At 42.3% G+C, this 26,088-nt stretch overlaps 1 protein-coding gene across 6 annotated transcripts in view; it reads right to left on the reverse strand.

The window, feature by feature from the left end:
- Positions 1–26,088, reverse strand: part of utrn (utrophin) — a 159,685-nt gene that overhangs the window by 99,622 nt on the left and 33,975 nt on the right. For 4 of the 6 annotated variants that reach the window (XM_034527010.1, XM_034527012.1, XM_034527009.1 and 1 more), the window contains 36 exons: positions 25,815–26,059; positions 25,017–25,185; positions 22,621–22,748; positions 19,977–20,114; positions 19,776–19,889; positions 19,433–19,588; positions 19,094–19,264; positions 18,759–18,950; positions 17,942–18,076; positions 16,184–16,333; positions 15,386–15,547; positions 14,951–15,082; positions 14,577–14,750; positions 14,262–14,417; positions 13,975–14,145; positions 13,206–13,385; positions 12,374–12,502; positions 11,513–11,683; positions 11,271–11,327; positions 10,984–11,124; positions 10,061–10,198; positions 9,844–9,957; positions 9,500–9,670; positions 9,007–9,179; positions 7,329–7,479; positions 6,250–6,425; positions 5,786–5,921; positions 5,178–5,327; positions 4,805–4,957; positions 4,593–4,694; positions 4,282–4,402; positions 3,553–3,770; positions 3,267–3,384; positions 2,945–3,150; positions 1,953–2,107; positions 1,619–1,808 (listed from right to left, as the gene is read on the reverse strand). In XM_034527010.1, the coding sequence (XP_034382901.1) occupies positions 1,619–1,808; positions 1,953–2,107; positions 2,945–3,150; positions 3,267–3,384; positions 3,553–3,770; positions 4,282–4,402; positions 4,593–4,694; positions 4,805–4,957; positions 5,178–5,327; positions 5,786–5,921; positions 6,250–6,425; positions 7,329–7,479; positions 9,007–9,179; positions 9,500–9,670; positions 9,844–9,957; positions 10,061–10,198; positions 10,984–11,124; positions 11,271–11,327; positions 11,513–11,683; positions 12,374–12,502; positions 13,206–13,385; positions 13,975–14,145; positions 14,262–14,417; positions 14,577–14,750; positions 14,951–15,082; positions 15,386–15,547; positions 16,184–16,333; positions 17,942–18,076; positions 18,759–18,950; positions 19,094–19,264; positions 19,433–19,588; positions 19,776–19,889; positions 19,977–20,114; positions 22,621–22,748; positions 25,017–25,185; positions 25,815–26,059 (5,543 nt within the window). The remainder of the gene's footprint in view (positions 1–1,618; positions 1,809–1,952; positions 2,108–2,944; positions 3,151–3,266; positions 3,385–3,552; positions 3,771–4,281; positions 4,403–4,592; positions 4,695–4,804; positions 4,958–5,177; positions 5,328–5,785; positions 5,922–6,249; positions 6,426–7,328; positions 7,480–9,006; positions 9,180–9,499; positions 9,671–9,843; positions 9,958–10,060; positions 10,199–10,983; positions 11,125–11,270; positions 11,328–11,512; positions 11,684–12,373; positions 12,503–13,205; positions 13,386–13,974; positions 14,146–14,261; positions 14,418–14,576; positions 14,751–14,950; positions 15,083–15,385; positions 15,548–16,183; positions 16,334–17,941; positions 18,077–18,758; positions 18,951–19,093; positions 19,265–19,432; positions 19,589–19,775; positions 19,890–19,976; positions 20,115–22,620; positions 22,749–25,016; positions 25,186–25,814; positions 26,060–26,088) is intronic. The other 2 variants (XM_034527016.1, XM_034527011.1) reach the window with 1 other exon arrangement.

Genomic DNA, 26,088 nt, shown 5'->3' on the forward strand with positions numbered 1-26,088 from the left:
AGAGGAATAAAAATCATCTCATTCATAGAAATACAGGTGATCATTGAGTACCAGTTTATCTAATCTCAATCTCATGTCTCAGTTGAGAGTTGTTCATTATCCATTCAGCCTCAAATGTGGCACATTTGTATTTGTCACTGCTCCTAAAACCACTAACCAACGGGAGGTTTAATATAAAAACAGAAATCAGAATGATAATGGTTCATGGCCAAATATTGTGATTAAAGAAACCCGACACTTATCGGTGGCAGAGCAATCATTGTGAGTTAATGAAAGCGTTGGGGCCACAACTCTCCATGTCAACACACATCCTCAAAGGCTCAAAGGTTGATTTATCGTTCCACTTTCTACACATGAGTACCTTGCATAAATCTTTACACCAACGGAGACAGAGCGATAGAAATGAGGAAACTAATTTAAATTAAATGGGTATGCAGTGACCAACTCAATAAGATCCGATATGTTAATCCACCAAGATTTCCAGAGATATTAGCCTTAAACTGTTGCATAATTTACATTTTTCTTGATTACTTTAACCATATTTACAACACACTCGACCTTACACATGACTTTTGAGGAATTTAAGAGTATAAAGAAAGTGTCCTTTTAGAAATTTGAAAGGGCTTAAAATGATGGATCATGATTGACACAAGAAATGCAGATCACTGTCACGGACAGAAGAAGGTGATAATAATAATGACCATGTTTTCAGGTCAGAATTGTATTAGACCGAATCCAGACAGAGCTTAACAAAGAGCTGCATAAGTCTCTTTGCTCCTCGACCCATACCAAGTTAATGAATCCTCAGAAATCTTTGGAGCCATTCATGCAGTGTTTCAATGTCATTTTTCTCTATAACCTTGGCCTGCTTTTAAATAATTGGATACTGGTAACGGGAGTGAGCGAACTGTGGCATTCAAGACAATGAAACAAAAAAGTGTTATTGGTCTTAAGCTTTCGGTTTTTAAAATATGTACGACATCGCAACAATTTCTCAGGGCCAAGGAGTTTATCCAAAGACGAGGAAGCTTGGATACACAAGCATACACCACATCTTTGACAATGTCTGGAAAGGAGGTTGTGCAAATGACAGCCCCTCAGTGTACCATCACAAAAAAGATGAGGACGCAACTGACAGGCAGGGGCAGCATTTCTAAAAAAAGAATATTAGTGCACGTTTCATCCGTTGTAAGGGTGAGGTGGAGCGATTTGGGGATTAAAACGTTACATAAAGCATAAGATGATGTGTGTCAACAGATCCCTGAAGGAAGGTCTGGGTAAATGGCAAGATGGTGAGAGGAAGTGCAAGCAAGCATACACACACAAATCACACACACACATTGAATTCCTAAGCAGCAAAGGACAAGAGGATCAATGAGCAGCACTCAATGCATACTAGCACTCACACGCCCTCTGTATGCCCTCTCATTCACACACCTTAAACCAGCCACTTACACTTGCACACACACACACACACACACTTCTGACTCAGTCCTATTGGTGAAGGATGCGCTAATGGAGGATGACACTGAGATAACAGGCTAGCACCTGTGCATAGATTCCATACACACACAAACACACACACACACGCACACACACTATCTGTTTATAGCCCTACCTCTAGTTGTCGCCTCAGCTCTTTCACATGGGCGGAGTCCTGCGACAGGTCTTCCCTCTGGGAGGCGTCGGCCAGAACGTTGACTGTAGTCTCGGCCTCCTGGAGCCATTTGAGGAAGGACTCCAGCTCCCTGAGAGACATCTGCAGGCCCTTCAGCTCACTGTCCAGATGGGCGTGGCGGTCACTTGCCCTGCAAATCAATAACGATAAATCATATACGTGATTTATGAGTTCAACCTCTGAAGCAGGTAGTGCATGATTAGAAACTGGCAGCAATAGCAGCCCCGCATGCGACACAATCAAACTGCAGGTAAACAGGTGAGTGTGTGTTCACCTGTTATTGATGCTGATCCAGGCAGTGTTGTGCTTATCTGTGACCTCTTTGATCCTCCTGGTGTCGTCAATAGAATACTCCCGCAAAAGATGATTGGACAGCTCGTTGAAGGCAACAACTGTCGCTTGGCCTCGGCCCAAGTCTTGGAGGAACGCCTATAAAACAATCAACACGATCAGGATGATCACGACTGGAAATGTGACAAATGTGACTGAACAATTATGTGTCACTGGGAAGGGCCTTGTTGGCACCGCCTATTGGCCTGGTATCAGCTTTAGTTATTAATGACCTATTATACAAACTTTATAAAATGAAATTAAACTTCCGGCACTAAAAACACAGACATCTGTTATTCCACTGCTCAGCAATCTGACATTGTTATTTTAACCTCTACTTAATCAAGCAGGTTACATAAGACCCAACTGTTATTCATGAGGCCATATCATTATTTCAAATGTAGCATTAGCAAATAAGTCATCCATATGTGACCCCTATGCTCCTGTTCTTTTAACAAAAAGGTACATTTCACTATTTTAAATGGACGATTACTCATCATTACAAAACCACAGAAACCCAGAGTAGATAGCTGTGTGTCTAACCTGCTGGATTGTATTAAACTCAGTTGCCCTCTAGTGTTCGGTTCTGGTAATGCGTCGGACACACTTATGAGGCAGAATGTGTTTCCAGAAACTCTCGTACAAGTTGTCATCTCAAATTAAAATGATGGATGATGTGGAGTACGGAGGTTATTAAGGATTCATTCCCACCTTGCACAGACATATACAGTTGTTACGGGACCTCTAACATTTCTATTAAAGTAAAGTTTGGTTGAGTTTAAGATGTTTCTCTCAATTAGGAAAGTGAGCAGACAAGTTTCCTGGAGTATATTTCTAGTCTACCGTAATGATATGGAATCACAACAAGTGACCGACTGAAGGACGGACGCCCAGCGGACATGGAGAGGAAGTCTAGCAGTTACACGTTTCCCTAACCTTGTTGTCAGCAAGCTGTTTCGTCAGGGGGTCGCTCGACTGCTGAAGAAGGTTGTGGAAACGTCCTTCGCTGTGCCCAATTAGAGCATTCACCTCCTTCCTCTGCTCCTCCCACTGGTTGCTGTGGCCAATCATGTTATCAAGCTGCTGAAGTCGAGCCTCAACACCATGCTGAGTGCTGTCCCACTGGCTGCGTACCTTCTCCACTTGAGACAGAGACAGACGCAGTCACAAAAACAGAAAGTAATGACAGCCCCTACACAACATTGGTTTTGTTGTCTTTGGGAGCAGCTAATCTTTTTTTAAACTGCTTTCGACATACGTTTCTCAGTAATGGATGTGCGAACGTCCAGATTAGAGGTCTTGTTCTTAATGTTCTGTGCCAGCATGAAAATGTCCTCGAGCTGGGGGTGACGCTGTTCCAGGTCACTCTTTGTCACCTGCCAAGGACGAGGCACAAAAACACACAGTGTCACACAAAGTGTATAGCTCATAGGATTGAATTTGACAGTTCAGTTGTTACAACAAAAAAAAATCTACTATTCCATTAATAACCGTTCATCACACAAACACATCATCGACTGTCCTCTCCGCCCCCCATTTCTCACCTGAAGACGTCCCATCGTCATCCTGATCTCCTCCGTGTCCCCCACAGTGACAATGTTAGACTTGAGCATCTGTGTGATGAGGAGAAGCCAGTCTGCCAGTTCGGTGGCTGTCTCATTGAGGTCGGTGGGCGCCACGGTGTCTGGCGTGTGCGGGGTTTGGTGGTGAGGGTCCTCGCTAACCATGCTGGCCATCTGCACGGCTGAGGGGACGGCAGACACTGGAGCAGGGACGAAGAAAAGGCAGTTGATGTTGACGTATAGAGCTTCTTTACGAGGAAATGATGCAATGAACATTTAAGATGTTAGAGCGAGAGAGGAGGTGCTTCTGTCAAATGGCTCTCAGAGGATTGTGGCATCTCACTAAATCATGATGAATGAGGCATCAGGTTTTGTTTTAGTGTTCCACGAGCAGGACGTTGTTGCTCACCTCCTATTTGTTATTTTATCCTGCATTTTCATGCCCCAGATTAAGCCAAGCCTATAAGGGAATTTAAATCCGCCACCTGAGAACTTCTTACCTCTAATACGAGTACATGTGTATATGTTTGTCACCTCCTGTTAATGATCCAATATCGAATTTTCTCTGTCTCATTAAAGGCTTAATACTGCAATGGGACTGCGTTAAATGTTTTCATCCCTTCACCACTGACAATTTATAAAAACAGAGCTAGGGATACAGAAATTAGAGAAATCATGAGTTTAAATAAGTGCAATCCGAGATAACTTTACCAAGCTGCTGGTGCTGGACGACATGTAGGTGGTGTTTCCATGGAGAGACGGGTTGCTGCAGAGATTCCCTCAGTCGACCATCCAGAGCTTTCCAATCCCCTGCCAGCTCCTCTACCTTCCCCTGTCAGCATGAATCCATAGAGAGGAATTTATAAGTAATGACAAATCATCAGCAACAGGAAACTGAGTGCATCAGCTTTTAATAGGACAGACAATTACACTTGTGGCACCGTAACAAGAAATATGGCATATTTATATGTAAGAATTAGCAGTGTGTCGTTATTAAATCATATTGCTATGGAAACCGGGACCTTTTCCTGAGGGAGCAGCTGCTGTTGTCTCTGTAGCTCTATAGAATGAGCCAACAGGTCCTCCAGGTCCTTCTTCCTGTCCTTCATGGAGGCATCTAGAGCCTACAACAGGTAAGAACTCATTTTAGGTACAACATTTATGTTTGTGATAAAAAACAGATTTTCAGTGATGTGCAGTGTCGGGATTCTTGTGATGAACTCAGACGATCTACCTGCGCTTGGCCGGGGCTCAAGCCTCTGGTCATGATTGTCTGGTGTGTGACAACGACCCAGTCAGTGAGCCTGTTCATCCTGTCCTGGAACTGGGCATGACTCTGCAGGTTGGTCTCCAACTCCCCGACTTTGTCCAACAACTCATGGGTCACCTGCAGAGGGAAAAAAAGGTGAATCAAAAATGAGTAAGAGTGAGAGGAGAGAATGTCAAAGGGCAAATGAAGAAAACAGGGAAGGCAGGACATGTTGCAGCTGTCAGTGTTGTGAAAAATGGTCAATATTTCAGTATTACAATGTGTATAGTATAAAGTTGCTTCCAATACAAAAACGTGGAAGACGAGGCAGAAAAATATCCTAATGAAAAGTTCGTACCCTGCTCCAGCTGAGGTTGATGGCTCTCAGTTTGCCAACATGCTGGTCTCTGCTCTGAAGGCTCACACTTGGACTGGCCAGGATCTGAGGAGCATGCTTGTTCACCCATCCGAGACGATCATTCTGTGCATCCATTTCCTCGGCAAGGACCTGCGAGGGAAAAAGCACTGACCATCAATTCCATAAAGACGGACTGATTTTTTGGTGAAATAAATATAGAGAAACCAAGAAGTAACACTGTGAAGGTCAGCAGTAGAACATAGGGTTGTTCCATAAAGCAACAGAACATCTTTCTTTGTACTTTTTGCAAAGGAAAGCTCGGGCTGAGGTTGTTGCCAGGAAGGAATTAAGACCGAAAACACTGAGTGATTGTATTTTGTTATTGTTGTTGTTCAAATCAAGAGATGCGAGTTAAGTCTCTGTATGTTTACTGGGTTGGACTGGTTTTGCTTGGGATTGAGATACAGAGAGCAACTAAAGGTGAAAAGGACAAACAAAGTCAGCGCTGACCATAAGAATTGCTGAATCTTCCAGCTCTGGAGCAGAAACAGAAATCCCCGTGCTCCCATGAATCACACTAACATGAGCATGTTTGGGCCTTGCTGTACCTTGAGTTCTCTGAGGTTGCTGTCAGTGGCAGTGACGGGTAAGGAACTGACAGCGTTTTCTGCCTGCTCCAACCATACAGCCAGCGCCTCGCGTCTCCTCACCAGGTCTGACAGGGCCGGGTCTCCTCCAACCAGCCTACAAACACACACATTATGCACTCAGATTAGGATCTCAATTTCCTGGAGGTTGCAGGCCTATTCCTAGAATTTACATTTAAATGACTGTTATAGACTGATTGGCCACACTGATAATGTTAACCTGCCAAACACTGATAAAGAAACAAAGACTGTCTCTGATGGAGAGAGACCTCTTTTTTACATTATACTGTAAAACCAAATATTATAGAGTCAAGACACAGCAATGATATTCATCATGTGTCAATGCACATTTGACCACATCCTTCTTAATCTTTTCGATCCATAGGGGAAGCCACATCCTGTGTGTTTTACCAAGTATAGATTACCTGCGCTGTCTCTCAAGGACATGGCGGTTGACAGCTCTCCAACGCTGACTTAGGGTGTCTAGCTTTTCCTCAAGCAGTGATCCGTCAGGAGATGACTGCTGCCCAATTATCTGCTCCCCAGTGCGGGTCAGTTCAGCCAGGACGGGCTGGTGGCTGACAAGACCCTCCTCCAGCTCCTAAAACACGTATAAAAGAAAGAAAGAGCATGAGCACAAAAAAAGGTGTGTTCGGGATCAATCAAACAGCATAAGCCGATTCACTCAGGTCCAAATCCCCAGCTCAAGTCCGTCTCTCCAAGCAAATCTCCGATTGACACAGAGGCATGATTTGCGGCGCATCAAGATTTAAGCTGCTAAATCTCTACTTCCACCGAGAGAGATTTAATTTGCCAAGACAGACCCCTAAAGCAAGGTGAGCGATTGTGAAGTCTGCTAAAGGGCGACTCAGCTAATTGATCTCCCAATTCCCAGCCACTTGATCCCTCGCATCAATCTCAGCAACTGTGAAAACGTGTAAAAGAGCGAGACAGATGGAGTGGAGCTCAAACTTTTCAAATCACACCCCTAAAGGTGGTAATGGCAATAGTGCTGCCAGCGATAATGCAGCAGCTTCAGAAAACCTCATTCTAACCCATGAAAACTAAATAACCGCTTTCAAATCAAACAAAGCTCAAAAGGAGAGGCCTTTTTAGTTCACCTCTCACGGTCTCACCCTGCAACACGGAGAAGTAGATATGCAGTGTGTTTGTTTATCAGGTACCCATTTTCCAAATGTAATTATCTCTGGTCTAACACTTCCAATCTACCTGCTTATAGTTTACACATGTTACTAGTGCACCCCTGGGAAGGTAATAATCTTGCTTTAAAGCTTCTAAGCATACTGTATGTTGTGAGTCTATATTTGACTTATTACTGTTATAATGACAAAGGTGGAATCCCATGAAAGTGTTCTATGATGACAAAAGATGTGTAAGAACATGTGAAGAAATGTGAATGTGAAGATCATGTGAAACACGCCAGCATGCATGTAAATTCAGGCCGTCACACACACACACTTGCACTCCATCACTCTCCACTGACCTCTTGGTGTCGTCGTGCACAGTTCAGGTCCAGCTGTCCATCAGGGCCAACGCTCTCTGACAGCAGCGCCTCTGTATCGGTCAGCCACTGGTTCAGGTCATTCATGTCACAGTGGAACTGCCTCCACTCCTCTACAGCACGGTCAAAACTCCTGCAGCAGAACAAAACAAACACACACAATGTTTGTACGGTAAACATAAAAAAGCAGAAGGACTGATTATACATCTATAATGGAAGTATGTAAGAGGTAATCTGGTATCGAGTGTGTGGTTGCAGATTACAACCAATGGAATACTTCTTTGGGACATTGCGGTAAGATGAGCCGCCACATGCTAAACCGTGGTAAAGCCTTTTGCTTCGCTCAGAGGCCATCCTTAACTTAAGTACACTACTTTAAGAGCTTTTCTGATAATAGATCCCCCAAAGACTGTCCCTTTAAAGAAATCTCAACAACTAAGTGCTAAACATATGGCAAACATTGGTTGACGTGTGAAACATTTGCAGAGGAAACTATTTAGTTTAGACTAAACATCCAACACACAAAAGAAAATCTCCACACTGTGGAAGTTTAATTTGTGTTTAATTCACAATTCACATATCAAGCATATCTTTTCACTGCGTTTCTTTTGTTTCATTCTACTTCTTAAACTTAAAGCTCAGTTCATTTAGAGGATTCTGGCTTTAATTGCTCCTAAATAAATTGTATTGTGTTTTTATTGAGTGAGAGGGTCTAATATAGAATGGGATGGGAGATTATTGAATTCTGGTCTCTCACGGTACAATTTAGTTTGACCACTGGGAAATTCCTTGATTTATGAGGAGGAAAAATTACACAGTTGACCTCTAATAAACACCAGAAAATGTCATTATAGTCAGGAACCCCTGACAGCACAGGAAAGTTCACAGAGATGCGATTGAATAAATCAGCATAGACAAACCGATTACTTAAAATGCCTAATACAAAAAACAGATCTTTATCGCATTGATGGTCTGCATGAGGGCTACTTCCTCTTACAGCACCGCTTGGAGCGCAACAAATCTGATGAGAGAGACAAAGTGTGGAAATTAGTTCTGGATGGGCAATTTTACAAAATACACTTCATTCTTTTGATTTTTGTGATGCCCACAGGTTATAATGATTGCAGGCATAGTGCTTTAGTATTTGTGCGCATTCTTCAGAATTAGCTGACTCGTCCTGTACTCAGCAAATGAAGACTGTTTACGCCAAAGGAATTGTGTTGATGGTAGTTAAGGCCACCCAGTGTGTGTGTGCGTGTGTGCGTGTGTGTGTGTGTGCGTGTGTGTGTGTGTGTGTGTGTCAGTAAGTAAATGAGTGAGTGAAAATGGGAATAGGCATGAGATTGTTTATGCCCGAGGAATCGTGTTGATAGTAATCAAGGTCAGAGTGTGTGTCTAGCGAGCTTGATTTTGTGCCTTGGTCCATCTCTTTATCTGTCTCCTGACTAGCGGACAGCTGGCATTTAATGTCCCTGCAGCTTAGACAACATTTCCTGACACACAAATTCACTCACATTCCAATTTGAAAATAGCAGTTTGTTCTCGTCTCCAAAGTTTTCTGTGGAAGACTTATTCAAGTATGAGTCTCCACATTATTTCTAGTCGATGAATGTACAGTGTGATCTGTTGTACAAGTTGTGTGTTAAGATGGCGCACGCACCCATTGCGATGGTTGTACATGCGGTTGAGGCGGTCCCACTCGGCGTTGAGCTGCGTGAGGGCGTCTCCGATCTGGGCAACCTCAGCTGGGGAAGCATCGCAAACGGCATCCGGCTGTCGCTCGTGGATCCCTGTGACCCACTCACCAACACGCTCTAGATTCTCTTTGATATTCTATAAAAAGATTAAGGAAAAGAGACAGCACAGTGAGAGCGAGAAGGGGCGATAAAAGTCCACACATGTAAGAATGATTGTAACCAGAACACTTTGTTTTCTAAAGCTCTCCCCACAGGGTGCAGAACTAGTGCTTTCTAGTAAATCATTTCCTCTATTTCTACTACAAAATGTCCATTAACTTGACCTTTTTCGCTCCTTTCTTGTTAATTTTGTAAAACCTGTTAAACAAAAGACTAAAAACTAAAGACTAAAAGCTAAAACAATACAATATCGGGTAATTCTTTTGACGTTTACAATGAGAATCTTTGACAACCCACCCTCAGTGTGTCCTCCTGGCTGGAAAAGTCTTCGTAGAGCCCGCAGCTGAGCTCAGAGGAGTTCAGAAGCAACTCGTTGTCGGCCATGGCAAGGAGCACTTTGTTGATGTCCAACAGGTAGTCGGAGGGACTCAGTGAGGGAGCACTGCAACGCTCCACTGAAGACATCTCCTACACCGCAGGAGAGCAGGAAAAACAACAGAGCAGAAGGGAGTGAGAGAAGGAAACTGTATTCACACATATTGTGTCACACTATGCTCAATTATCACTAGAGTCAATCCAATCAACCAAAACACACAGCTTGGTCATTAAAGTGACATTTTAGTTTGTGTCCGTGTACAGACCATGTGCTTATCCATGTGTGAGTCCCTCACTTCGGCTCTTATCTGCTCTGTGAAGATGTGAGTAGGTGACTCCACAGAGACTTCGGCCTGCCTGATTCGTAGCACCCTTAATTCCTAAAACAGGCAAAAGGACACACACTGACTTAAGAGCTGCATTTTTCTTAGAATAAAAAAAAACATTCCCAAATAAATCTGGTTTATGGAAGACGCATCTTACCCTGTGAGAAGAATATTGGCTCTGCAGCCGGAGCAGTAGGAGCCTCAACTCCTCCCTCTGGCCTTCGTCTGAGGTTTGCTGCAGCAGTTCGTCTCCTCTTCTCAACAAGTGTTCCACGCTGGCTTTCTCCTCATCCATCTGGTGCAGAGAGACAGACGGGTCAAAGGAAGAGTTTAAGAGGCTGCAATTCAAATCCAACCTAATTGCCGATTCTTCTCTGTAAACTACAGCAATCTTCAATATTAAAGCGAACAATTCAGTCGCCGTAAGTAACAACTTACACACCAGAAACTGACATCAGCTGTTAGTTGCTCGCTTGCTTCACAAGCAACACATTGTTCAGAGTGGAGACCATGCAGACGCTTCTCAGGAAAATGCTGTTTCAAACACACTCAGAGCTTCCCGACTGGGGTAATGACCTTGCTTTGGACTGGTCAGGTCTGTTCAGGCAGTGTGTTTTTACGTCATCAACCTTGATAACATAGATTGAATTCCGGACTTGTTAGGCCTTGAAATGCCCAATCAAAGCTTGTTTTATCAGGTGGCAGCTTTATATAGCCTGTGGCCTGGCATGTTCCTCATAGAAAATCCCAAGAAATTCAGAAAGAGAATAATAGGCAACCTGGGGCAATTTTCTGTGCCCGTTTTCAAATGTCTGTGGAAAATTGTTAGAGATGGCAATCCGTAATAAAAAATCTTGTCCGGACAATAGATAGAGTGCCCTTTTCCCTATCACAACACTACAACATTTGGGGATCAATTTGAACAAAGCCATTACTGCTTGGCTGCTATATGTTGTGCCTTGTGTATGGGTACATATCTCATGATATTACCATCAATATGAATCGTCATTATTCTGGAGTAGTTTCTTTGAGAATTTTAGGAAACGAAAGGAAAATTCTGTCGTATGTTATCTCGTTTACCTCGTCATCATCCAGGATGGCTGTTTGGTCACGCTGCTGCTGCAGAGCCCTCAGCGTGCCCTGGAGCGCTGCCTGAAGGTCCGTCACCTCACTGAAGACCAGAGTCTGACTCTCTTTCCGGATCTCCTGGCTGCGAATGACCTGATGAGAAGTTAAAATACACGTAATTACCTGACTGAGTGTTCAGCTGTGGTATAATTTGTTATAATACACAGACTCCAACTAGAGTCTTGCAGTATTGTCTCTCAAAGGCTTGGCTGTATGTAGTTTGGATGAAATCTCTGTACCTGCCGAGGTACCTGCTGGTTCAGCTCGACACCAGCTGATTCCAGACTCGTCATCATCTGAACACAAAAAAGACAAAGAGCCGATGAAGTGACTGTACCGACTCCACCACATGCTATTGCAGTTAAACCTTTTTCGGTACAGCAGAAGTTCATGTTACACTGTTTTGTTCATTAGTAAATGCGTTATACAATATTGGCTTGTTTTATGCAGTGATTTTAGGTTACATACAGTGCTTTTGTACCTTGGCAGTTTTGATGTGTTGGGAGACTTTGTCGAAGTTACAGTTGAGATCAGCCAGTTTTGGCTCCACCACATCTCGGCAGGCGGGCCCCCTGCTGGTCATCAGGATGATGGCCTGGTCCTTCACATTGTCCACACGCAGGCTGATGTCCTCCAGCTCCTCAAGCATGCGCTGCGGACAGACCACAGACCAGCTCAAATGAGTTTATACTATCAGTCCTTCTCTCAGACTGGATGGCAGTGTAGCCTCGTTACAGAACAAAGAGCTGAGCGCAGCATGTACTGATGAAGGGTAGCAGGGCCCTGCCGCAGCAGACATTTAGTGGAGACCTTCTCGTCAAGGAGAAAGGTAAAATTATTTCATACAACTGTAAGATTAATTATTTGCCGCTACCGTAAAAGACTCTTTTCTCACTGTGTTCTTTCCCATACTTCAACAAACCTCTCGCTTTCACTCTTTCTTTTTGCAAGTGAAGCATGGTGAAGTTGGACAAAAATAGTCCATTCATAAATGATTTATCATAACCATGCTACTCCTTTCATGAAGAAACACATTAAAACCTCTGTATACTACAAGGTAATAGGAGGGGATTTTCTTGATGTATTCTCACAGATTGCATTTCCTTGCCAGAGAAAGTAATTTATATAAAGTAATTCTAAACTACTGTTAGATACTGCCTGTCAAGGTGTAAGCTCAGCAAATTCTTACATATTTTCAGAGGTCCAATCTAATAACTTTGCAATGATAATATGGAATAGCTATCTCCTTTGTACAGGGTGTGCTGTATCCTCACTTTAGGGTCATTCTCCCTTTATTGAAAGAGATGCTTCTCTCTCACGCTGTGAAAACCTCCGGCCTCACCTCCACCACCTTCTCCCTCTCCGTCGGGGCGAGCCGCTCAGCCTCGTCCAGGTGGATCTGGGTCTGGTAGAGCCAGGTGCTGATATGAGCCAAGTTCTCATCAAAGATTTCCACTTCATTCTGGTGACTCTGCTCTCATACAATATAAAACAAGAGCGCAATGTTTCCATTAGAAAATAAAAACATGAATTACTGGTAAAGCTCTCTCTGTGTTTTCGCCATTTACACAAAGACAACAAACAAAGACATTTTAAAGATTCTCTGAGGGTTCCTTTACCTTTATATGACTTGCTGCTATACACAATTACAAAAAGAAACATTTCAAATACTATATACATATACATATATATATATATATATATATATATATATGTATATGAATATTTTATTGAAGACGGGATTTGCATGTCCTTGTTTTGTTCTTGATTTCCAAGTTTATTTCTTTACTTGACTTAGACAGCATAATGAGGAATCGTTTATTTGGGCTATAAAGAAATAACCCTGTAATGCCTTTTGTAATTTTAGATGGTAAGAAAAAAACTACTACTACTGAATTTCAAAACCAAAACTTAAATTATTCCAGGACATTAGATATGTATTATAATTGAAAAAATAATTCTCATTAACATGTCATGCTAAAAGGCTTAGCTAATACATGTGTTCTTCCAAGAGTAGCCTTTGTTCATTTGCAAATGATGGCAAATAAAAATATGGTTTAAGCATAAAACCATAAAAAGCAGGTGGGAGTTTCGGCTTACTCAGAGAACATTAAATAAAGAACACAGCAACTCTTTATTTATGAAGCCTTACTGTAAAAAATATGTGCACTCACCAGCACAACACTGAGCCAGTCCTCGGTCCAGGTGCGGACACGGCCCCAGGCTTCATTCAGGCCACAGAGTTTGTCCTCCAGCGGTGCCTCGCTGCCCTCCACCAGAGTCTGAAGGCCAGCACTGGTCTCCATCAAGCTGGACAGCTCCACCTTACGACTCTCTGACTCCTTCAGCAGGCCCTGAAGGATACAATTCAATATACAGTAGTCATGTCATGATTATTGTCATATCAGCTAGCTGTTAGGAGTTATTGTACACACAGTCATGCTTACCAAAAATAAGGCATGGATCAGGTCAATATTCATATTTTCAACTGCATATAAATTTAAAAAGTTGTGTATGCTGAAGACAAGTGCATCTAGAGAATTGAAGAATCTTTCTACACACTTTAATGTACTGTACTGTGAACCTGTGCCTCGTTTAAAATGCACACTGCTTCACTTTTAATACTGTAGCTGAGTCTTTTTGTGAGGGTCAAAACCGGTTCAGTGAGTGGGATCGTATTGACGTACTCGTCCTTTTTACTGAATTGGGATCTCACAGAGAGAATAAGGTGGATGAACACTCTTTAACACAGAAGCACTCAACAGCCCCACAGTCGTCTTCTTTCCATAAAGCTCATATGGTTTATCTCCAGCGCTAAATAGCGAGAGATTGGCGTTTTCAGGACCATCTTACTGTCCCAGTGCTCCACCTACTGGCCACAAGCAGAAACACTTCTTTGCTGCCGCTGAAGAGATCTGATGAAATGTTTGGACTGCTACTCACATTAGCCCATGCAATTTCAGCATCGATGTCAGCTGGCATGTCTCCACAGCTGTTCTTCTGCTGGAGCTGGGCCTCAGAGGTGGTCAGCCACTCCTCCAGGGCGGCGCTCTCTTTTTGGAACTTTTGAGACAGAGACAAAGCTTTTTCCAGGTCCTGCTTGCCCTCCGTTACCTGTAAAGGGAAGGAAACAAAAGGTGTCTTGAATTGGTCTCAGCAATATGGAATATTACTTATAATCCAACATGCGCTACATTCAGAACCAGGATAGAGACATGAAAATAAGTTACCTGTGCCCCCAGGTCATTGTAGAGCAGTTTGAGAGCAGTGAGCTGTTCGTCCATAGCTTTGGGGTTCTCCGTCTGCAGTTTCTGCACAATCTGTCGACCGGTTTTTATCACCGTTTCCACCTCCAACTTCACCTCACTCAACAACTTGTATAGTTTCTACAATTAAAAAAAAAGAAAGGACAATGAGTCTATGAGGTAGCTAGGCTGACAGATATTTGTGTTTATGTATTCTTTAATTCTTTAACGCAGAACAGTTAAAACACAACGAATAAAAAATGTGTGCTTGCTTATAAGAGAGATCGCGAAAGCTCTCACCATGCAACCACTGAGGTGGGACTGGAGTTTTTCCGGGTCCACGTCCCTGACATCCAGAATGTGAAGTTCGTCCTTGGCACCGTCCAGGACTCTCTTACAGTCCAACATGCGCTGCTCAAAGTTAGCTGGCTTCTGGAATAGCTGGTACTTTGTGGATATCTCTCTCAGTTTCCTCTGCAGTGGGTTATGGGAGATATATAGTTATACATCAGTGTCACTATACAGATAACACACACACACACACTTGCCTTACCATGCTGCCAAGATATTTTTTTTACACTGCTTTAAACATGAAAGTATTGTATAGTAATGGTATTCCAGGCTGACATGACTTCCTGCAGTTCCTGATGTTCCCCAGTAGAAGTCAGTGTTACCTGTAGCTGGTCCAGCATAGTCCCACCTCGAGCAGCTTTGCCATCAGTGGTGGTGGGAGGCAAGTTGGCCACGTTCCTCTTCCTCATCTCCTCCACCGTCAGCTCGTGGGCTGCGATCTCTGCCCCGATGGTCTGAAGGACAAGCGGAAACAAACACAAACACCATGAGTACATGTGCACTCACACAGACAGCCCCGACTGATGTGTTAGAGATGAATGAGTTTCCAAAGCATCTGTTTGACAACCTGATGTGTTTTATGTGTATATTACATTAACACTTTTTAGTAATATTGTACTCCTATTCCATGGGCCTCTAGGTGAAGGAGGGCCTTCAGACAAGCGAGATGACACTGCATGAAGGAAGATTCATCAAGTTTGGATGCTTCCTTGAGTTTCACGTCTTGTTTGGGAACTGTGTGTGAGTGTGTAATGTACCTGTGCCTCCTGTGTGAGCTGGATGGCGTCGATGCGGTCAGTGAGGTAGGACGTGAGTGTTTGGTCCAGCTGGCTCAGAGACTCCTGCAGTGTTTGGAGCGCCTGCTCGTTCTCCTTCAGAGTCTGCAGCTGCTGCTCGAGGCTGACCTGCCTGTTGACCGCCTGGGAGGGGATACGTACCGTCAGACATGGGTTTGAATATTTCACGGTCAAGAATGTCAATGTTGCACTATTTCAATTTCAAGCAATTATGGGAATATGTGCATCTTAAAAATATAGCCGGAAAAAGGCTGATTATAAGCTGCTATATTCACATATTAATGATTATACTCAATAACATGAATACACATTTGAACAAAAAAAATGTTGTATTTGAGTCGTAATAATGCAAAGAGTACATGAAATGCTTAAAGAGTTGTATACATATACTGTGTATCAAGTGCAAAAATTACACAATAGAGTTTGTGCCTATATAATCAAAAATATAGTGAATTTGACTATCAATATGATAAAAACTAAATGTGTTTGGTATGATATCAATGTAAATCTCGATATAAATTAACTCGTGACAATTTCCTACACACAACCCATGGATGTTTGGCAAACATTACACATTTGCATATTTGCAACGGATATATTCCAATAACAAATTTCTACAGTAAAATAAAGTGCATATGTCTGAATTTAGTGAAAACAAAATCCAAACAAAAGACATGATGGATGCCTTCTTTCTACAGTAATAAACGCACATGTGCATCCCACATTCGCTTCCACACAAAGCCGAGGTCCTGATCTGACCTGGTGGTTGAGTTGCTCGTAACGGGAATTGAAGGCCTCTAGTTTTTCACTAATGAGTTCGTCCAGGATGCCCCCGTCTATCAGCGTCTGACCCAGCTCTCTGATTTGTGTCCGGTTGTCCCCGGGGTGGCGAAGCGCACTCTCCAAACACTGGTGGTGAGTGACGAGATGGAGAAGAGGGTTAAGTTATGAGCAAATCATTATACAAATCAAGCAAAGGCAGAAGGAATGAAAGTCAGCGTGAGGAAGTGATCAAATAAAATAGTCCTTTGATCAAGCTGCAACGTAGATCAAATAAGTTAAACTGCTTCACAGATCCAAAACGCTGTGAAAGACTGATTTACTACCAAATAGATGGAGCGCAGATGCAGAAATCGCAGCGTTGGGTGTGTCAGATGGAGGCAAAAGAAGAAAAAAGACGAGAACTGAACGAGAAATGAGAGACAAGTGAGGGAGAAGCTTGTCGAGTGAAGACACTTGGATCCCAGTCATTGTTTACATGGGGTTATTAAATGTGCTTTTCCTTCCCGGAGGTAATGGAAAGAGAGAGCAACAGCCCCCCCTCCAGCGGGGTGAGTCTAATTGGGAAACTGGGAGGGGTGAGAGATGAGAAAGGGAGGTTTACAAGAATGGAGAAGAGAGAAAGAGAGAGAGATAGGGAGGGAGTGGGAGAGGGAGGGAGAGAGGGAGAGAGAGAGACAGAGAGAAAGAGGAGAAAGAGAAAGAGAGAGGGGGGGGCAGCCAAAACACATGAGCACAGAGAGGAGAAGGGGAAACATTGTCTTCAAGGGTCTTCAATTCCCTTCATCACTATGCGATGTAACAGAAGCAGCACTGTGATTACAGTGAGTTTGACAGTCGTGCTGCAGGCAGCTCTACAGATATAGCAACGGAGCCAGACGGAGCAGAAGGAATTTGGAAGACAAAGTCAATGAGGATATTAACAAAGTTAGAATATTAAATGGCTTGGTTGGTTTATGAAACAAACTATTTTTCCTACTAACCGCATCTCAGTGTTTTTATATGTGTAACTATTGAGCATGCTGAGTGTACAGGAATATAAAATTAATGCAAATCTAAACAAATTCAAAGATGGATGGCTGGTCCAACTATATAATTCATTATTTAAACATTTTAATTATAACTAATTTCCACAATAAGTAAGATCAACAACTTTCTGTTGATGGCCTGTAGTCACTTAAAAAAAAAGTTTTTTCCCAAAAGTAATTCAGTAGTTAAAACATAGCAGCATTTTCTATGCACATTTTCTATAAACCATGTTGTGTCTGAAATTATGTAGATTAATGTTTATATTATTTCAATGTATTTTGTGTATGCGTTACCAGAAGACAAAATGTCTTGTTGTATTTCTGAAATGTGACATAAAGCAGTGTCTCATGGGATGGGAGAAATGTTTGGCATGATACAAAATAACTATTGGACAACGTAAAGAATCAAAGTTAATGTTAAGTGAGACCGACAATAGCCCCGAGTCAATAGATGGTGAATGTTTTGTCCTTTTGGTGCTACTGATGAAGTTAAGCTCAACTAAGCTAGTCTCACCTTTAAACATATTCAAACTGCACACCATTTTGACTATGGATAAGGAAGAAAAATATAAATATTCCATAAAAAGCGCTATCGTCCCTCTTAAAGAATGAGATCATTAAATGGAGAGAAAGATAAACAGGCTAACGGTCAACTCTAAAATGACAGATGAATTAAATGTGATTACAGCATGTGCGTTTGCAATTGTACCTCCAGAGCTTCATTCACAGCCTCAGTGCTCTCTGGTAAATTATCAGTAGCTTGGACCTTCTCCCCCAGCGTGTTGAGCCAAACCTGCTCCATATCCAGATACTGAAGCAGCTCCATCCAACAGGACCAAACCTCCTACACACAAGTACTCAGTCAGAAACATTTAAATAAAGCAGTGCACAGCCAGATAACATTGACTACAGTGACAGATGTGCCAAGCATGGCCGCGCTTACAACCTTAAAGGTCAATATGAATAAAAAAAGTAATTACGCAGCAAAGTTCTACGGACAAAGAGAGAATAGTGACAAATAGACTTGAGGCAAAGCGTATACATGAACATAAACACAGCTCAGTGACGTGTTTAACCTTTACCCTGCAGTCTGGGGAATGATAATCTAAAACAGCCCCAAACTATGACTTTACACTAACAGATTAGATCTTAATATCAGAGCAAGTGCCCTTCCAGCTGCTTGTGTTCTTTGCATGAAAATTAACAAAAAGGAGCCAGAGAAATGACATTGTGTAAACAAGCATGTCATTCCAATACTGAACCATGGGAGTTGCAAGTTAAGTTGGGGCATTCAGGCCTACAATTTTGCTTTTATTCTCATTTTCATGTGAATGTGTGTGACAGGAGTTTTTTTTACACTAGAAAAACTCACTAAAAGCCAACATAAATCCACATTAACCAGGTGCTTCTTGTTTTTCTATATTTTTGACAACAACAAAAGCATAGGTCGACATCTCTTTTGACTGAAGCCAGTAGACTTCATCGGTCAGACAGACAGAAGGACATCACACACCCACACACATTACCTCCAGAGTGTGACACTTGCTCTTGAAGCGGTCACAGAGCTTGTGGTAGTTGGCGAGAACCCCCTCTAGCTCAGAGGTCAGCTCCTCTGAAGCGCCTCCACCAGGGGGCGATATTCTGGACACCAGCATGTTGATGCTGTCCTTTAGGATCTTCACCTTCACCTCCTTCTGCAGCACATCCTCTTTAGCCCTCTGTGCGAGAGGTAAGAGGACAATGGTGACAGTAACAGAAGAAGATACTTAGACCCACAGACTCAAATTAAACAGACAAATTTGATTTCCCAAAGTTTGCAAATCTTCCTACTATGTTATAACCAAGCATCCAACCCCCCCACCTTCATCTCCTCCAACGATGCTTCCAGCTCCTCAGGACTCTTGTATTCAAAGTCTCTCATAAGGAACTCCTCATCGACCTGGGTCATCCATTCCTGCATCTCCGCCAAGTCCTTCCTCAGGTTCACCTGCCTCTCCCGACTCTCTGCCACATGCTCCTGATGTTTCAGCAGCTGGAGAGTCACATTTAGCTTCGTCAGCAAAACAAGACACTAAAATCTCACTGAAATTATGTGCATGCATACAGGCGTTCAAATACAATAGGACGCCTTATTTCTTCCAAACATGACCTGCAGGAAATAACAGCACACAATGCAAACACGAGAGAAGTTATTCCTCACCCGTTTGCCGAGCGTGTCCCATTTGCTCCGGCACTCGTCCAACTTATCCTGACCCCACTCGGCGAGTCCTGGGACTGCAACTGTCTGCACAGCGCTCACATTCTCTCCCATCTGCTTCAATGAACCTTCCACCGACTCCATCTCACTCACATACTCCTTGTTAGCAGAAAGAAAGAAAGATAAAGGAGTAATACTTCAAATCCAATTCAGGTCAAATGACCGCAGTCTTCACATAAAACAACTGTAAATTAACTTTTAAGTGGTAAAGTCATGATGTCTTTACCATTAGAATGTCAACATGTGTACAATAAAAGTGTTTTCATATTTTGCATTGTCCCCTAACCTTGCACTGGTTAAGCTCTTCCTGTAGACTCTCTTTGTTGCCCAAACCTTTGGCATCAGGAGACAACAGTTCCTGAACCGCATCCAACCACCGCTCAACTTCCACCAACCCCACCTGCATGAAACAAATGTATCGAAAACATTAAAGTTAAGATAAAATGCACTTGTAGGCTTTCTAGGTCACTAATTACAGCGACTTTACCTGATTATCCTTCATGCTACCCAGGATGCACTGCAGTGTGCCCAGCTCCTCACGGGCCCTGGAGGAGAGCTGACTCCATCTTTGTAGTTCTGTAGGACCAGAAGCTTGCTGCGTTTGCTCAATCTCCAGACACAAGCCCTGAGGGGAACAAGAGATCCGGCTTAAAGTGACACGTCGAAGCTGTGTGTGATGGGCGGCCATGGAAACTCTTTTTGTTCGTGAAGCAATTTGTTATGCAGCAACAACAACAACAACAACAACAACAACAACATATAACAGTGTGTCGTCGCTTGTTGAGAAGAAGATAAGATGTCTCTCATCTCTTTGATTGACTTCACGATTATAATAATAATAATAATAATAATAATAATAATAATAATAACACATCGAATTTATATAGCGCTTTTCAAAACACACAAAGAGGCTTTACATAAGGCATAGACATACAAAACTAAACTAAATAGAAAGACAAAGAGCAAAACAAACAAACAGAACATTTCAGGTTAAAAAAAAAGAAAACATGAGAAGCTCAGAGGAATGAGTCATATAGTGGAGGGTAGAGTGCAGTAGGGTCAGCAGGTGAAGGCTAGTTTGAAGAGGTGGGTTTTGAGGGCTTGTTTGAATGATGAAAGGGTGGAAGCATGACGGATGTGAATGGGGAGGGCATTCCAGAGGGGTGCGGCAGCTGAGAAGGCCCTGTCACCCCAGGTCCGGCGCTTGGTCCTGATGATTATGTAAACATTTGTGTCTGTCATGTCATACATTTTCCCCAAGTAATTTGTTACAGTGCCGTTATATTATGAGCCCCCTCAGAAGTATATAGTACTGTTTTGTAAACAAAGACAGTTCTCCTCAACAAAGCTTTGTGTCATACGGATTGGTTGAGATGAGAAAGATTCTCCTGTTTGTGACTTTATGAGCATTTAATTCACTGGACGACTCATCACAGTTGTTTGACTGCAGACTTGTGGTGTGAGGGTTAAAACTACTGAGCATTAAAAATATAACACTGTAACAACCACATTTGGGATTAATTATCTTGAACAACTTTGGTAGAAATGAGGCATTAGTTTTGTTTTCAGGCACTTCAGAGTTATTACGCTGGAAATCAAACTTTCAAAAACTTTTCCACTTGTAATTTAAACTTGGACATTGATGTGAATGCTACTTCAGCTGGAAACTGGTAATTACAATGACTCCAATCTGACGAGAATGCAGCATTACAACTTACAAGCAAAATAGTGTGAAACTTAAATGGACATAATACAACTGGTGTGCACTGGGACCGACTCCTCAAATCATTGCTCATTCATTGGTCATAAATCTCCACAATATACCTTTAAGAATGTAATTTTAAAAAAACACACTGTTAACGATGTAGGGAGATGTTTTCAATGATGTACCGCAAAGTGTTTACACAGAAGCAACAATGGGTTTGTTACAAGCTAGCAATCACATTAACTTCCATAAACAGAGGTTAACTCACAATTATTTGTGAGGTAACCTCACAACAATGTGTGATCATTTCATAAGCAATTACAATGTGTGTGTAGTGAAAGATGAATCTATTTAAACATAAGAGAACAATACTGGACCAATCAGACGACTATCACCTTTTATCATTAGGCTAATTGCTATTGGGACTCAGACATGCCGTCATGGGATTGTGTGTGGTGCTCGTCAGGCTGACTGACTGGTTGAGCGGCCCCTCACTGAGCTGTTAGGAGCTGCGTGCGGCTTAATGGGCACGCTGCCCAGAATGTGCCAAGTCCCCGCCCCTTTCCCCGGCACCATGCCCTATCTACCACGATAACAAGAGCTCAGACAGAGCCACATTTCACCAAAGGATGGAGGAGGAGAGAAACACACACGGAATACGACAACGCGTATCACAAAGCTGCATTCCAAAACACACACACACACACACACACACTTTTCCTCCTACACTGAGGTTTGATACAGTGCAGAGGGAAGTGACTGGCTGATAAAGGGAGCCTATTGTATGCTTGAAAAAAACACACTCTCTCTGATACAAGTGGAGGCACACAGACAGACACAACAAAGACAGAATTGTAGTTTAGATGTCAGAGGGCTCCCAGATAAAACACAAAGACAAGAATTAAAAAATAACATGTTGTCATTTATTTAATTCTGTTATCAAAAATATGTTTTAATGGGGTCTTGGCCAAACAATACAGGCAACAATGACATCATCTTGTAACACAAAATATGTTAAAAGATGAGCATTAAACAACAATGTGGATTATAAAATAATAAATATAATTGCCAATTTAAAACAAAAAAAACTAAAGTGATGTGTAAAATGTATTTGTTTGCTGTGTAAATGTATAGACAATTGAATACAAATATTTGAGTAATACGAATATTAGGAAATATTGTATCCTAGAGACATCCAAGTTAAACCTTCAAGACAACCTCAACCCATAAAATCCGTTAGCTGATTCTAATACTGTCAAACACAAATAATGAGTATACTTTACATGGTAACCTCCTCCTAAAAGTTTTTCATTCCTGGTCATCAGAATATGTGCACTTTACTGATTTCAATGTAGTTTGGTGCAAAGTTGAGCAGGGTTTTCCCTCATGGTCATAACTTCATGTATCAAGATTATGCACGACTCACCTGTGCCCTCTCCACTGCTTCCTCAGCTGTAGGGATGCCTACTATTCCTTCTCTCAGAGTGGCCAGCCTGGCCGTTAGCCCGTCCACCTGGTTCGACAACATCTGGTTGGCCTCAAGACTGGTCAAAGCTGGAACAAGTAGGAATTATACAATAAATTATCAGTACTTTTGCAATTTAAGCATCAGGATTAAAACCACAAGGGGGCAGTGAGCAGGTTTGGGATTCCCCTCCTGTGTCTGTGTGTGTTTTTCCAGGCTGCAGGAGGATCCCTGATGTTTGACATTCTCAAAGTATGTTTGGCTGTACTCTTCTAATCAACTCATGCGTATGTCTAATCATCTAACTATCAATGCCACGAGACAGAACGCATGGAATTTCATCCCACGAAGAAATCGTTATCCATGTCTGACCGAAACAAATCTAATTAAATTAAATATCTCATCCATACTATCTCGGACACATATCCAAATGTAATCATTCTTTCAACAATACCCTTCTGTCTACCAAGTTGGTCACTAACCAAAAGGAACCACTCAACCAACAGCAAGGCTATACCATTAAATGGTAAATGGACTTGTATCATGCTTTTCTAGTCCTACGACCACTCAAAGCACTTTAACACACTGCATGTCATCATTCAGCCATTTACACCCATTCACACCCTGAAGGCAGGAGCTACCATGCAAGGTGCCACCTGCCCATTAGGACTCTAACTAACGTTCATACCCACTCAGGTGTGAATGCGGGAGCAATTTGGATTTAAGTGTCTTGTCCAAGGACTAATCGACTTGGACCAGCGAAGCCGGAGATCGAACCGCCGGTCCTCTGATTGAAGGACAACCCTGCTCCATCACTGCCCCACATTGGCGACCATCTCCCCATGCGGACTCTCCACTGCACTTTCACATTCTAACGCCCAGACTTTTAGACCTAGACGGATAATCTAGCCATTAAATTGTACTTTCAGATCCAAACCAACAACTCCCTACTGCTCTACTTCTAAGACACAACACAAGACAGGAAGGCGTCACAAGATCAAAGGTGCCTGCACTCATTCCAGTACAGACATACAAAACAATTATTATGGTCAGCGATCATTGAGATCATCGTACAATAAAATCTGTAACAAGATCCCCTATCATAAATCTACTACACATTTCAAACAGACATATAAACATGCAAGAACATGCCAGATCTCATATATCATCTTGCTCACTCAGACAAGTCCTTTTCAAAAAAAAAAAAAAAAAAAAATGTTTGTTGTTGTCTTGTTTCTGTCTTTATTTTGTCAGGTAATTGTGATTCTGATTTACGTGTTGCAATACAAGAACCTGCTAGTTTTAACTGGGTCACGCCAGTTTAACATTAACACATTAAATGGCACTTTTAATGTTAAATAATAATAATTATTATAATAATAATACTACTACTAATAATAATAATAGAAAAACAAAATAAAAAGTATCTAATTATGACAGATGAATAAAAAAAAAAAATACAATAGTTCAGTAGTGGCCATTTGTGACTTCAACCTCATTTCTATTAAATGGTTATATTATTTTCTGTTCCTGCTCTTCTTACTGTCTCTCGTATCATCTCCTTCTCTGTTAGTGTTTTAATTATCAGGTGATTTAATGATTACATAATATAGCTATGTTTATATACACAAAGAGCTGAGTTGGAGCAGAGCGGAACTGGGAGGGCAATAGAGAGAAGCGAACTGCCCTCAAGCAGAAACAAAATGGTTTTCCTTGGCTTTCAACCAAATCCTTCCAGTCATAAAAGCCAAGAAGGCACAGTATGACACACACACACACCCCCACACACACACATACACACCTGTCATCTGGAGTGGAAAGGATCATTCAAGTCTCTATTTACAGACAAATTTTTGGCCAATAGGAGTTGATGTAAAGTCCAGGGTTAAACAGTGACCGGTGTTCAGGACTGCTCCAGATCCAAGTCACGTCCTCAGGTAGAGATGGAGCTGGCACGGAGGGATGATCTTACACTCAATCGCTCTCATGTATACACTCACGCTTCTGTGAGCTTTAGGAGGCCATATAAGGACATCCCCCATTACTTGTGGCTGTCCACATTCATATAAAAGCTGATGTCAAATGTTTCACAACCCCTATGGGACTGAGTTCTGTTGATCTGAGCCATCACTCTTTTAGTCTCCCTATAAACACGAATGCTTTGAGCCAAGTGCAAGGAGAGAGAAATGGGTCTTTGTTTTAGGGATGGCTTAAATCTCCTGTACTGCAGCTCTCTGAAATAGGAGGAGGTGTGAAAAGCTCATACTGTTAATACCGATAAACCTCCTCAAAGTTTCGGAGCAGGTTTCGTCTGCACCCATTTAAAAGATCAATATGATGTGGTTTAGCAGAAGTACCTTTGTGGACCTCTTGCTCTCTGCTCTGTAGCCGCTGCAGTGTGGAGGCGTGGTGTGCCGAGACCACCACCATGTTGTCTTTCAGAGAGGGCAGGGCTCCTAGTGGCCCCGCCTCGGCAGAAAGCTGCTCCAAACGCGGACTTGCGGCCGTGACCTGGAGGAGCCGGGACTGAAGAACACAAGAGGAAGACGCCAGTTCATTAGATTAGATTAGATTATACTTTATTAATCCCCAGGGGGAAATTTCTTGACGCAGCAGCAAAACATTTTTTACAAATATGCACTACAATAAAACAAAATAGCAGGACATATTATATTTAAGAATTTAAATAATAAAGGAAATGTAAAAAATAAAATAAAAATGAAAGCGTAAAAATGAAAGTGTATACAGTGTCTCTAAAGTATAAAGTGACGGCGGTGCAAGGTTTATTGATTCATTTGTAAGAGAAGAATTGTTCAAGGATAATTCAGTAGGGAGATTGTTCCTGTCTATGTGCATCCACACAGAAAGGGAAATGTTATAAACTTGGCTCAAGATAAGCATATTCTCTTGACTTCATCTTTAATGATGACACAAGATGTAAAGTTTATGTTTCAGCAATGAATGTCCTTGTATTTGATTTACTTAGTGCCATTTAGAATAAGCAGTGTCATCTTAAAGAAATACTCTTTTCTCTGTTTAGGAAAAGAGGAAAACCTGCAACACACATTGCTGAGCAAAGGGCTAGAGGTGAAATTAAAGATTAATCTCACACAAAAGAGCTCAGGGTGAATGTGGACGGAGACAATGACTCTTACCTGACATTCTCCTCTGAGGCTTCTGAGCTCAGCCTCGTCACACTCTTCTACAGCCGCAGTTGAGTCAAGCCACCGATCCGGTTCCTCAAGGGCTTGGTCCAGGTCTGCCAGCTCTGCAGACACCGCCTTGACACGGCTCTGAGTGCGAACTCGCTCGCGGGCTGCGTGCAGCTCCCTTGCACACACATCCCACTCAGTTTGGGTCAGGTCTATGTCTGCCCTCGCGGAGTCCACACACCCCCCCTCTACAGAGAGACAGAAGCCAACAGACATG

This window comes from Cyclopterus lumpus, chromosome 24 (assembly GCF_009769545.1).
Source record: "Cyclopterus lumpus isolate fCycLum1 chromosome 24, fCycLum1.pri, whole genome shotgun sequence".
Taxonomy (NCBI): domain Eukaryota; kingdom Metazoa; phylum Chordata; class Actinopteri; order Perciformes; family Cyclopteridae; genus Cyclopterus; species Cyclopterus lumpus.